Source organism: Bufo gargarizans, chromosome 6 (genome assembly GCF_014858855.1).
Source record: "Bufo gargarizans isolate SCDJY-AF-19 chromosome 6, ASM1485885v1, whole genome shotgun sequence".
NCBI classification, from domain to species: Eukaryota; Metazoa; Chordata; class Amphibia; order Anura; family Bufonidae; genus Bufo; species Bufo gargarizans.
This window is the reverse complement of record NC_058085.1, coordinates 286662528-286675449: the sequence shown is the minus strand read 5'-3', so window position 1 is coordinate 286675449 and position 12922 is coordinate 286662528. Positions and strand designations below refer to the sequence as shown.

The 12922-nt window shown below is 40.4% G+C and overlaps 1 protein-coding gene across 2 annotated transcripts in view; it reads right to left on the bottom strand.

Annotated features, from left to right (window-relative positions):
- The window catches only part of COL9A3 (collagen type IX alpha 3 chain), a 44389-nt gene that overhangs the window by 9350 nt on the left and 22117 nt on the right, over positions 1–12922 (bottom strand). For both annotated transcript variants that reach the window (XM_044298901.1, XM_044298902.1), the window contains exons 6-22: positions 9466–9501; positions 8745–8768; positions 8393–8446; positions 7791–7844; positions 7226–7267; positions 5974–6030; positions 5270–5323; positions 4334–4387; positions 4088–4141; positions 3872–3925; positions 3566–3619; positions 3184–3237; positions 2878–2931; positions 2478–2531; positions 1371–1415; positions 1211–1264; positions 912–965 (exon numbers count right to left, since the gene is read on the bottom strand). In XM_044298901.1, coding sequence (XP_044154836.1) covers positions 912–965; positions 1211–1264; positions 1371–1415; positions 2478–2531; positions 2878–2931; positions 3184–3237; positions 3566–3619; positions 3872–3925; positions 4088–4141; positions 4334–4387; positions 5270–5323; positions 5974–6030; positions 7226–7267; positions 7791–7844; positions 8393–8446; positions 8745–8768; positions 9466–9501 — 852 coding nt within the window. The remainder of the gene's footprint in view (positions 1–911; positions 966–1210; positions 1265–1370; positions 1416–2477; positions 2532–2877; positions 2932–3183; positions 3238–3565; positions 3620–3871; positions 3926–4087; positions 4142–4333; positions 4388–5269; positions 5324–5973; positions 6031–7225; positions 7268–7790; positions 7845–8392; positions 8447–8744; positions 8769–9465; positions 9502–12922) is intronic.

The window sequence follows — 12922 nt, the reverse complement described above, 5'->3', positions numbered from 1 at the left end:
AGGACTCCTCTAACCATAATATGGAAGGGTGTGAAAGGAAACTAGCTTTTCAGTCTCATCATAGGCAGAAAAGGTCTGATGGTGTGAACCAGCACTAAATGGAAGGAAACTGAGGGAACGTTCAATATTGTGAATTTCCTTCTCCATTTGTGAAAGCCTGTAGAACATGTCTGTGAGCTTTATGAGCATTATAACCAAGTCTTATGGTTCTTGAGAGGTCCATAATCTCTGGCTATGGAACAAGTGAAATCTCATTGACTGCAAATATTTGTTATGGCAGTTTATCAAATCATCCATTATCTAGCAAAATGATCATGTGAGCTTAACTAAGAGTGAGGTTAACCTTGAAGACCCTGAAACTGAGGATCTCCACTATTTATCTCTCTTCTCCGTGTAAAAATGGGAGCTAGTGCTGAAACTTTGCCTGAGGCTCTAAGTCAGTGATGGCGAACCTATGGCACGGGTGCCAGAGGCGGCACTCAGAGCGCTCTCTGTGGGCACCCGCACTCTCTGAAAAAGTCTATAGTGTACAATATGCCTTAGACTTTTCCTGCCTTTCATCAGCGCAGGGCGCTCTATAAACAGCATAGTATTCAGGTTAAATTGCTTTGTTGGCACTTTGCAATAAATAAGTGGGTTTTGGGTTGCAGTTTAGGCACTCGGCCTTTAAAAGGTTCGCCATCACTGCTCTAAGTGAAGCTAATGTATTTCCATTCCAATGAGCTATAGCCGGTTTGTTAGCTGTCTCCCATCAAGTGATTGGACACAACCTATCCTATATGTGTGGCTATATATCAAGTTCTGGTTCTTCTCTGAGTTCAAGTCTGTGATGTTCACAGCTGCTTTCCTACAATGTAGCAGATGGATCAACATTAGGTTAAAGAACATTAGGTATCACCATGTCCACTTACAGATCCTCCTCTGGGTCCAGCCACTCCTCTTTCTCCTGGAGGTCCAGCTTCACCCTAAAACATAAGATAAACCTTGTAACTTAGCTTGGGGAAGATGTAATGACAGCCTAACAGCACAGTAGGTAATTCAACTTTTATTATTTGGGTCCTCCTTTACTCCTATTGACCCCTTATTTCAGTTATGGGGTTATGGATGGTGAGATCATCAGAACGATGGGAGGTATCCTGGTTTGGTTCCATCTACTCTTTGTCTGGTATGTGTACAAATGCATTGCCATTGGGTGTTGGTGGATACATACGGGAATACCTGGCTCTCCAGAGGGGCCGGCTTCTCCTAGTTCTCCATGGGCGCCCTGAAAGAGGAATAGCAGTGAACAATGTAATGTCTCTGCAAGACATAACGAATATAGCAAAACTGTATACGTAACATGTCCATAGATAATATGTATAGTCACTTACCAGTTGACCTTTCTCTCCCTTAGTTCCAGCTTTGCCAGGAAGCCCCTAATGGTACAGAAACATTGAAGATAAAACATAAGTAACCAGTCTATGAGTATACCTCAGTGATACATTTGACTCTAGGGGACAACAGCACTCAACACTTTTGTTGGTACCCGTCTTCTGACCCATCCTACCAGCCGGTTACGATAGTATTGTATGCCAACTATAAACATCACTGCATAGTTTTATTGCTTCAACATTTGATACATTTATTCATCTAGCCAAATAATTTACAACATGTATCAATAAATAAAGGCAATGTTTCAGGCTATAATTGTTGAGTCCCCTTTTCAAGCAAAGACATGAGCACACTGCCTGATGTTGCAAAGTCACACTGACAGGCAGTGGGGGCACCTGCAAAAAGAACTTCAACAATTATAGCCCAAAATGTTGCCCTTATGATGTACATGGTGCACATTTTTAGCTGAATGAATAAATATAACACGCATTTCCACTATTAGACATGCCAGACCATTGGTTTCTTTTCCATACTGGGAATACTTTGGAATTCTGGGAAGAAGGTATGCAAAAAAAGGTATGCAGAGGAGCATGTATGTATGGCCTATAAGACTCCCCACACTATTTAAGGATCTCTCCATAAGGAGATATTGTATACCCCAAATCCTGACCTAGAGCTCTCACCCTCTTAAGCCAGTATTTTCTGCTCTGCCCTGATGAGAGGCAATCACCCCAAAACAGCTGTCTGCAGATGAGATGCTGGCTTAACTATTAACCAAGTCATGTCTCAATGCCCCTTAAAGTTTGAACTTATAGGATAGCTACCTTACATCTGGGAGTGTTAGAGACAGAGCTTGTTAAGAGCTTGATTGCATACATTCTTCACAGGATTCCAGAGGAGCATTGCCTTGCCAGTTAAGGTGCTCTCCACTGGGGCTGTACTAAACACTGGAATCTCAGACACTGAGTTTTTACTACTGCATTATACATTTTCTCAGTATCTCTATACAATACCTGACTGACCCCGTGGACACCCTTGACACCCAATGTTAAATATCTTTCCTACTTCTAGTACCCAACAAAGTCATAGCAATATAACATACTTACTGGGAGTCCATTTGGCCCCTTCTCACCAGGAACTCCTGGCCTTCCACGATCACCCTGAAAACACAAGTCGCAAGAACTTATGGTCGCATGTCATGATTCATGAGATACAATAATAAACCACAGAGTCTACCACAGAGATAATTTGATAGCAAAGAGATGTTTGTAATGAATACAGTGACAACACCATGAGGACTTGCAGGTGCTGCATTGCAGTCCAACAAAGCTTATATAGCCCTCTGGCTTTGCAGCAAGAGCCTACCTGTACCAGCCCCTTCTGCCTGCAAATCAACATTGTCTACACCCTTCCCCATTACATTTCATGAGTTGACCAATTCCTATCCTGCCTAAATAAAATCTCCCTCCATGTGACTTATTCCATATCTTTCCCAGCAGTACAAACCTTCTCACCGTCCAGGCCAGAGGTCCCGTCACGCCCATCCTTCCCTGGCATTCCCTACAAAAAGAGCAATTGCCAAGATCAATAACATTCCAAAGGCAAATTCACATTTTAAGGTCATGATATAACTTGATGACCTCCATAGTGCAGTGCAGTGAAAATCAGCTACATTGGTACCAGGCTAGAGACCAGAGCCAACCATACTACACTGCTGATGGCTTTGCCTCTATGCATATTGCATCCTACTGGCAGAAACAAATGCATCTTGGCCCAAAGCAACATCAACACAAAAGGCATTTGATCACTTACTGGCTCTCCTATGGGACCTGGACCACCTGGCATCCCCTTGGGACCAGCTTTTCCCTAAAAAAAAGTACAAAACCATACATATAACCAAAGTATTCATCACATACCACACATTTACACATATATGAAGCAATCATGATTCTCAGATTGTTGGCTCCAAACACATGTATGTATATTATGATACCCCCGGTATTACAGGACAACAAAAATTACCAATGATATGATGGGTTAGCACTTAGACTCCTCTTGGACGAGTGCTATGGCTACCATGGAATCTAGGGTCCTATCACCATATACAGTATAAATGTTTCTATGTGTGATGTGGCTCAAGCATAGCTTATGAGAGATGTGTATATCTTTAGTGTGTAAAACAAAAGTCACTTACAGAGTCACCTTTAGGTCCAGGATATCCCTGAGGTCCTCCTACGCCTTGATCCCCCTGAAATGACAGACAGACTGATGGATGATTCATGGTTGATGAGAAACTTTGAGGTCAGAAATGTTTGGTTATCCATGCAGATCTGAAGGAGAATGTAAGGGCCCATTCACTTTACTGATATAGATCATGACATCTAAGTATTGAATTGCCAGCTATACAATTTAATGAGAGTGAGCTTTTTTTAGGGTTACATATCTGATGGAAGCAATAAGGAGTCAGGGAATGGGGAACATGCCTCAAGTTCATACGTACAGCTTTCCCAGGGGGTCCTGGAGGACCAGGGGGTCCTCTAAATCCATTGGGTCCCTTAAAAAAAAAAAAGATCAAATTAATCAAGTAAGCATCGACTACACCTTCCAGAAAGCTGGTGGAAGTTATAGTTTTACAACAGATGTACACCATTATAATGTAATAATGGATGTATTGTATCCAATAATGGATGTATTGTACACTGTATGGAGAACTCACCCTGTCTCCTGCAGGTCCCTGAGGTCCAACTAGGCCCCTTGCACCTCTTGGGCCCTGCAAAGACAAAGCACATGGACATTTAGCTTGCTTACCGTATGTTTCTTCAGAGCTCTAGCTCATGTCAGGTGAAGAACCCGCTCCATGATATGACAACGATTAGAGTTGAGGCTGGGACTTGTAGTTCCCCAGGCTGCTGCAGCATTCATATTTCAGCTGGTAATCAACTTACTATGAAGTGTTATTTACCTGTAAGCCCACACTGCCAGGGATTCCCGCTGGCCCAGGAGGACCCGCATCGCCCTGTGGAGAAGAGCACAGAGTCAGTGGGTTTAAGAAAATGTAATAAATTCAGTTAAAGCTTCAAATAATTTCTAAACTCAACAAACTGAAAAAATAAAAAAATAAACAAGACTTTACTGCTAATCATGTTCCAGTTTAACGATCTGCTTGAGTTTATGTTGCCATCGGCTCTGCACGTGGTCACCGAATGACTGAAGCAGCACCAATATTGGATATAATTGATCTATGGGGTGAAGGTCTTGTGGAATTATCACTCAACTAGCGACAAGTGAACTGCTGGGCATGCGTTGCAGGACTTTAATAAGCATACATTCCCAATCCTACTTCATGCAGTTAAATTTGTCTAACAGTGGATCCCTAGGTGACGATACCAGTAAAACAAGTTTCAATAACTGGTTTGATCCACTACTCTGGTTGGTGTCACTGTGCCATGGTGACTAGTCCTAGCTCAGGAGCCTGACTTTGAGGACATGATCAGGTATTCACCAGGTTCTCTAGGCACATAATTTCATATGCTGGTGGAAAAATGTTGGAAGGTGAACAAGGTCATCACATAGATGATCTATTACTGGCTGTGACATAGCAATATGGGTTGTCAGGATAGCAACCAGACCGCAAAACCTTGTGGGTCCACAGTATAACTTTTGCACTGGTTTCAAGGATCTACCATTGTTGCTATAAGCAACTTGTCAATTGCATTTCCCTGGCCAACTTTGGAGCCTTACATGCGTACATGTGTTGTCTAGGATCATCTTGTACTGATGGGTAATTGCCATCAGGTTCATAACAAACAACCAATAATAACTATGGGGTAAAATTTGTAATTGTGCCTCATGTGACCATGCCCCATTCCAGAGAGAGTCCTGGACACTTTAGCATTACCTTCTGACCATCTTTTCCAAGTTCCCCTCGTTCTCCTTTGTGTCCTGTGTGTCCCTGTAAAACACATCATATAACGATTAATACCTGGATGTGACCAGTGAAACCTGAGATCAATTAATCTAAACCATATCATATAACAGATCAGTGAGAAATTCATCATGACAGAATCCAGTAGATCCAGCCAGTTAAAGATCTGAACCATGAGGAATTAAGGGGATCTATAGAACCATGTAGAATCTGTTAGATCACATCATGGATTGTCAGGACAATGTGTCCCAAAACCAAAAGCACAAATGTGAAATAACAAATGTGAAGCAGCATTGCTAGACACCCTTGAAAGTCAGTGGTTGTATAGTATATTGTACACCAGCAGTATTCCATGATTCTTGGCTCTTGGTTATAGACAGGGGTCCTATAGAATGTGATCTACAGCATATTGGATCTGTAATATTGGATAAAGGGAAAGCCACATAGCAGGCTGAAATTTAGGAGATGGGATAACATTACAATGTTGACTTTGGTAACACAATAAAAAATTACTTGCATGTAACCATCCCTTTTCTGGGCAGCATAGACCATGTGGTAGACAACTAACCAATACAAACCCCATTGTCACAGTTTAAAACTTTATCAACTAGATTGGCACATACTAAAAGGGAGGTCTGGCCAATCAGTAATGAGGGGTTCTAATTGTTTCAAATTACCTTAAAACCTGGCATTCCTGGGGGACCAGGAGGTCCTGGTGGGCAAACAGCTGGACACTGGTGAAAAAAACATACATCATCAAATGCACATATTATCCTCACTGACCTATTAGTCAGTCATTATATATTTTATCACAAATGATGAAAAAATAACACAAAAGATAAAAACAAAGCTGTAGTACACTAATGTAAGTTAGAGGGAAATTGCACTAATACTCTAATAAGACTCCATGTATAAAAATGCCCTAAATTGAGCATGATGCATTATGACAAGTCTATGAAAATACTGATTCCAATTCACTGCTGTGTAAGCAACAGGAAGGAAGCAGTAGTGACAACCACTCTAAATATGTGTCCCTAGTCCTAGTTATTGGAAGTAGTCATTAATGCGATCCAGTTAATAAATCTAGTTATTGATAAGATCTATCCATCTAAAGAAATCATTGACAGGATTGTCATTGATAGGGTTTGGTCACTGGATTTCAACATTTCTTATTGACAGTTATTGATGAGATCTAGTTATTGACACAATCTAGTTTTGAATTGACCAAGTCACTAGGATTGGATCTACTTACTATTGAAATCTAGTCACTGACCAAATCTAGTAACTAATTTGAGCTAATCATTCACAGCATTGAGTCATTGGACCTAATCCATGGATCTAGTTACTGAAGAGACCTAGCCAGTGGATTTGGTCATCGAAAGAATCTAATTATTAATTGGACGCAGACATTGACAAGATTAAGTAATTGCCCCAGTCACTGACAAGACCAAGACATTGACAGTATCAAGTCACTGGATCTAGTCACAAGATCAACTTAGATCTAGTTAAATATAAGTTATGGCTATCTGCCCTTGGGATCTATTTATTAATGAGATCTAGTAATTGTCAGACTATTTATACTCACTATTCTACTCATTACTAAGATGCAGTCATAGGCTGGATCTAGTCATTGGTAAGGTTTAGTCACTGGATTCAGTCATTGGCAGTCCAGTAACTGACAAGATCAAATTATTGGTTCTAGTTTCTGACAAATTCTGCATTTGGGATTTTAGCACTGATATAGTCTAATCCAATCTAGTAATCATATACGGTAATCTAGTCATTATTAGGAGGAGATTTAGATTTGTCAAATTGAAAATAAAATTTCCTGTTGGAACACTACAAAGTGTTTTTTCAGTTATTTCTGCTTTATGGAATAAAAAACAAAGAAAAACAAAACAAACAACCCCACATTCAAAAAGTACTTACCTGGAGGTCTCCATTGCTATCAGGAACAACTCCAGGAATACCCTACAGTAACAGAGGGCAAAATTATATGTTGAATAGATAGTGCATGATCAACCATCTGTAATTTTACTTGTGTAGTCCTACATGCTAAACTGGCCATACACATTTAATGAAATTTGACCAAACCAGTAAATTTTGGTGGGATTGGCAGACTATCTAATGTGTATGGAGATGTCCTGACTCTTCCCTTCCAAGCATGCTGGATTTTAGGTTTCTAACAGCGGCTTACATCCTTCTCCCCAGTGAAAACAATATCCATGTCTACAGGTGGAGTAGGGAGCAAAATGGATGACAGATATTATAAGAGCAATGATGTTACATATCAAGCTGTTGAGATAACGTAGGACTTTTCATCAGGAATACGGATATAACATTTTTCTACTGGCTAACACAGTAACTATTTTTTCTTTAGGAATCTTAAGAAATGAAATCTAGGTGTTCTCTTTTGACAGAAGAATAGTACACCTCAGCCATGTGTGTCCTATCATTAGTGTACAGTAAAATACATGTTGTTGATATGACTTACTGGAGGGCCTGGTGGTCCTGGAGGCCCAGGAAGTCCAGGTGGGCCAGAAGGTCCCTGAAAAATAAGGACAAATATCAAACAAAACCAAGAGAAAGATTCTTAAAAGGGTTGCCCGAGATAATACAATTTTTTGGAGAAGCCCTGCTGTAGATTAGAATAAAAAAAAATATTTTACATCCCTTTCTCAAGCGCTTTTTTCTGCTGTGCTGGTCCGGCCCTATGTCCACTACTTGTTTACAAATTGCAGAGTGGTCCCTCCTGTATATAGCATCTTACTGCAGAAGCCATGCCGGTCATGGTCCTCATTGGTCTAACCGCTTTAGCGATGAGGACAATGATTCTTTGCAGAGGTGACATTCCATATATCTGCATGTCACTGTGCACATTGCAGAAGCTCCTAACTTATTGAGCATTGAATAGTAGTATTTTTTATCCAGAAAAATTAAAGCAAACTTATTTTGGGCACTAAATAGTGCAGTTCTTCGAGCACTGTATGGCATTTTTACAATTGATACATCTGAATAAAAGTCGAATATCCCTATATGAATACTGGAACAGTATCACAGCAAGTCCAATGTACCATATATGGCGAAAAAACTTACCGCAGGACCTTGGGGCCCTTTACCGCCTGGTAAACCACTTGGTCCAGCAAGACCCTAGTAGAACAGTACAGACACCAGTTATACTAGGAAAGGCAACCAAGAAAAAACTAAACAAAGAATGTAGACATGGGATGATGACCAAGGAATGACAGTCTGGCTATTAGAGGAGGACAGAAACAAGGCCCATGGCATCTGAAGATCAAAGATGGATAGGCAAAGACAAGAGGTCCAAACATGAAGAATGCAAGCTGGTTATTTGATATTACCAAGAACACTTAGACGAGCCATGTAATGTGTCTATATGATTAAAACTCAGTTTATACCACAATATATAGTTATGTAACAGACTTACGGGAGGTCCAGGTGGTCCTCTTCCCTAAAAACAAGAACAAATATAAAATCATTGAGTCAGCCATAGACAATAGAACTGAGAATTGATCGGGTAGGGGGCAGCTCAGGCTTACACTTGAAGAGAAATTGGCCAGAAGGTAATGATAGATAGAGGGTAAAGCTTTGGGCCTTTCTGTACCTGTATGGTGGGGTGTAATGCAATGGAGTAGCACCAGCAGTGGGACCCATATGAGGTTTTAATAAGGAGGCATCTCTCCTTTATACAACTCACTGGCCATACATACTGCCAATGGCATCTAGAGCATGTTGGCCAGTAGTTGTCACATTTGAACCAATCATGACCAAACGTTCTCATTAATTTCTATGGAAAGAGGCAGGAGGAGTGTCTCCTGGACACTTTCTTGTTCCCCTAAAACCAGTAAGGGATGTGCTACAAAAATCCAACATGGTGGATCCAAATTTTACTAAAAATAATGATAGTGGATCTTCAAAAAGAAGGGAAGCAGCTAATTTTTTTCCTTCTCTGCTGTGCTGGAATTCATTCCATGGTGGGTAATGATGGACAGTAGAATGAATCTCCTCAATGTCAACGTGAAGCATAAGAAGCTTCGAGGTTTAACCAAAACAAAAGTGTTATTTGAATAGTAAGCCCTACCTATACATATAACTTGGTAGAGGCATGGTTGTGTGGTCTAGAACATAAAGTGTAGGTCAATACTCACTGCAGGTCCATCAGGCCCAGGTGGTCCAATGTTTCCCTAAAACAAGATACACATTGATAAGCTCATGTAACTTGATCAACATCCATAAGGGCTCCATACTTATCTCATCTATGGATGGTCATACATGTAAATATACAACACACCCAACATAAGCTTAAATGGACTGGTCATAATCACCAGGTCTTTATATCTAACCTCAATGGCTCTAACTTGTTTCTAACAGTAACTAGACACCTTCAAGTTCTATGAATTGCCCCAGTCTTATGATCGCCTGCTAATATAAAAATATCAGTTTCTATGTGTTGAATCCTAGATGGTTTGGATTCCCCGAAATGAGTCACACTGCCTTTTGCGGGTGTCTCGTGGTCTACACAGCTTAATTATTAACCTGATGATCAATCATCTAGATATATGATGTATCTAGATATGAGTGCCTGGCCTGGTGATTTTGCCTTTTGCTTTATACAGCTCTCCTGCTAAGTTCAGAATGCCTATTCCTTTACTGTTGTTAAGCTGAATAATGATAATTGGTGAAAAAGGATGATGAAATGAATAATGATGCATCATAATATAGAAGTACAGCAGTTGATTATATAGAGATTTTCATGATGATGATGAAATAAGCAAATAGATGATGATAATAGAGGGCAATGAATGATGTTGTTGACAGGGGTTAAAATGAAGATGTGGTGAAAGTATAGATAAGGACAGAAGAATGATGGGAGAGGAAACTGAATCATGTTAGACTAGGTTGAGGGTGGCAATGTTGGGGAGTTAACAGTGACAAAGAGAAGAAGTAGATGATAAAAGAAAATGAGTTGATGTGATTATAGTCTTAATGTTGATTATGATGCATGTTGATAGTGGGATGCAGATGATGATCCAAAGCAATGGGTTGTTGTTGATGATGATACTCCTGATCTTAATTATTATGTATGATCATAGTTGGATGCCGTTGATGATATATGAAAATGAGCTGGTGTTGATGATGATACTCCTGATGTGGATTATGATGATAGTGGTATGTGGATGATGATAGATGGAAATGGGATAGTGTTGATGTTAATACTCTTAATATTGCCTATGATTAATGAAGATAGTGGGATGTGAATAGTGATAGAAAAAATGGAAATGGGTTGGCATTGACAACTATACCCCTTTTTTAAAACATGATACTCTTGATGTCGATTATGATTGATGGTGATGGATTGCCTCTAAACTCATGGATCTTTTGCTCAAATCATGTTGGACTAGAGCAGGGGTAGGCAACCTCTGGCACTCCAGCTGTTGTGAAACTATAACTCCCGGCATGCATATTTACTCTGCTCTTCTCCGAACTCCCATACAAATGAATGGAGCATGCTGGTAATTGTGGTTTCACAGCAGCTGGGGTGCTGTAGGTTGCTGAGCCCTGGACTAGAGTATGTTTGGACTACCAGAGGAAATTATTCTGTACTTTAAAGGAGTATTCCAGATGTGAGAAGCTATCCCCTATCCACAAGACTGAACTATTAGATCAGTAGGGGTCATACAACTGAGACCCTACCAATCACAAGAAAGGGGACCCCATACCCCTTGGGGCCTCCCGAAATGAACGGAGTGGCAGGTCAACTTCTTACAACTGGTATACTCCTTTAAGTTCTACAAAGGCCTCATAAACTCCATTATGCTGGGCCGTGTTCTGATATCAGAACTTGGATCTATTAGAGAAATGCCAATATTCTTTTATTCTTCTAAAATTGTAGATGTGGTGAAAGGATCTACCAAGAGACCTGGATGATGACAATCCTGATGTTGATTATGATGGATGATAATAGTGGGATGTGGATACTGACAAATCAAATCAATTAGTGATGATGACGGATAAGTGTTATTAGTGTTAAAGGAGTTGCCTCACCTCAGACATTGGGAGCATGTTGCTTGGATATGGCCACAATGTGTAATAGGAGGCCAAACATGCGCTGTGTGAAGTGAGCTCCGTTCTAAAGATAGTTGTGGGCCCCAGAGGTAGGACCTGTACCTATCAGACATCCTAGTGATATGCCTCCAGAGTCTGGGGTGAAACAATCCCTTTAAGTTAAGTCTTGGGGGAAGGAAATGTATCAAGGCTGAAGTTTCTAATGCCAGTCATTGTCTTTTTTGCAGTGGATTGAAATGCGCCAAACTTATTAAGAGCCACATGTCTGAATAATTTTAGCACATTTTTGAGGAGTCAGGAAGTCTATGAAAAATCCAGACTCTAGCTGGCATAGATCTTGGATCTTATGGGGGTCATTTATTAAAACATGCGTTTTAGATGGCGATTGTAATAACCCCTGCACTAGCGGTGGATCCGCCAAAGTTATGTAGAGGTGCCAGCCTCTACATAACTTCAGTGCATCCACCGCCGTTCTAAATCTACGCCAGCTTCCTTGCTGGTGTAATTATTGAACATTTTCTACACCTAAAACAGGCGTAGAAAATGATAAGATGGGCCTGGCAGGCCTCCCCCTTCCCCGCCCACACGCCCTTTTTTTTTACCGGGCAAGAGCGAGGAAAAGTTGCAGATCACGGCGCAAATAACCTTTGTGCTGCAATCTGCAACAGATATATACCAGAAAACTGGAGTATATCCTGTATGTGCGACAGAAAAGTGGCATATATCATCTTAAAAGTGTTGGGCCTGGCAGGCCCTGCCAACTGTCCTCCCATTTCTTCACAAAAGTAGTGCAAAAGTTTGTGCAAAATATGCAAGCTACAATTCTGGCACAGAGTGCTCCATAAATCTCCCCTTAATGTTAAATAGATATGAGATAGATGATGATAGTGGGACGTGGATGATGACAGATGGAATTATGATGTTGGTGATGGATATGGGAGGTTGATGATAATCTTGATCATGATGGATAATGATAGTGGGATGTGGATGATGATTGATGATCATGAGCTGGTGTTGATGATACTCCTATGGTTGATTATATAAGAGATGAATGATGAGGGTCGTGTGGATGATTATAGAAATAGGATGTCGATGATGATAGTCTTAATGTTGATCATTATCATAATGTTGGTGATAGTATTGATGATGACTATGATCGGTCTGTGTTTATAGCGGATATAGATGATGGCAATGGGATATTGATTCATATAGTTTTGATGTTGATTATGGTGGGTATTGATAGTTGGATGTGAATAAAAATGAGCTGATGTTGATGACACGCCTGATTACTGTATATAAGAGATGGGTGACAATAGCTGGAAATGGGTTGTTGAAGATAGTCTTGATGTTGGGCATGATGGTCATGGATGATGATAGTAGGATGTTGATTAATAGGTGAAAAAGAGGCTAAAGTAAGGAGAAGAGGATAATAATGGAAATGGAAATGGATTATGACAGAAAACCATGATGGAGGTTATGGATGATGGTAAGGTAAACTGGATATTCTTGGGGTAAACTTGAAAAAGATAAGTAGAAGTT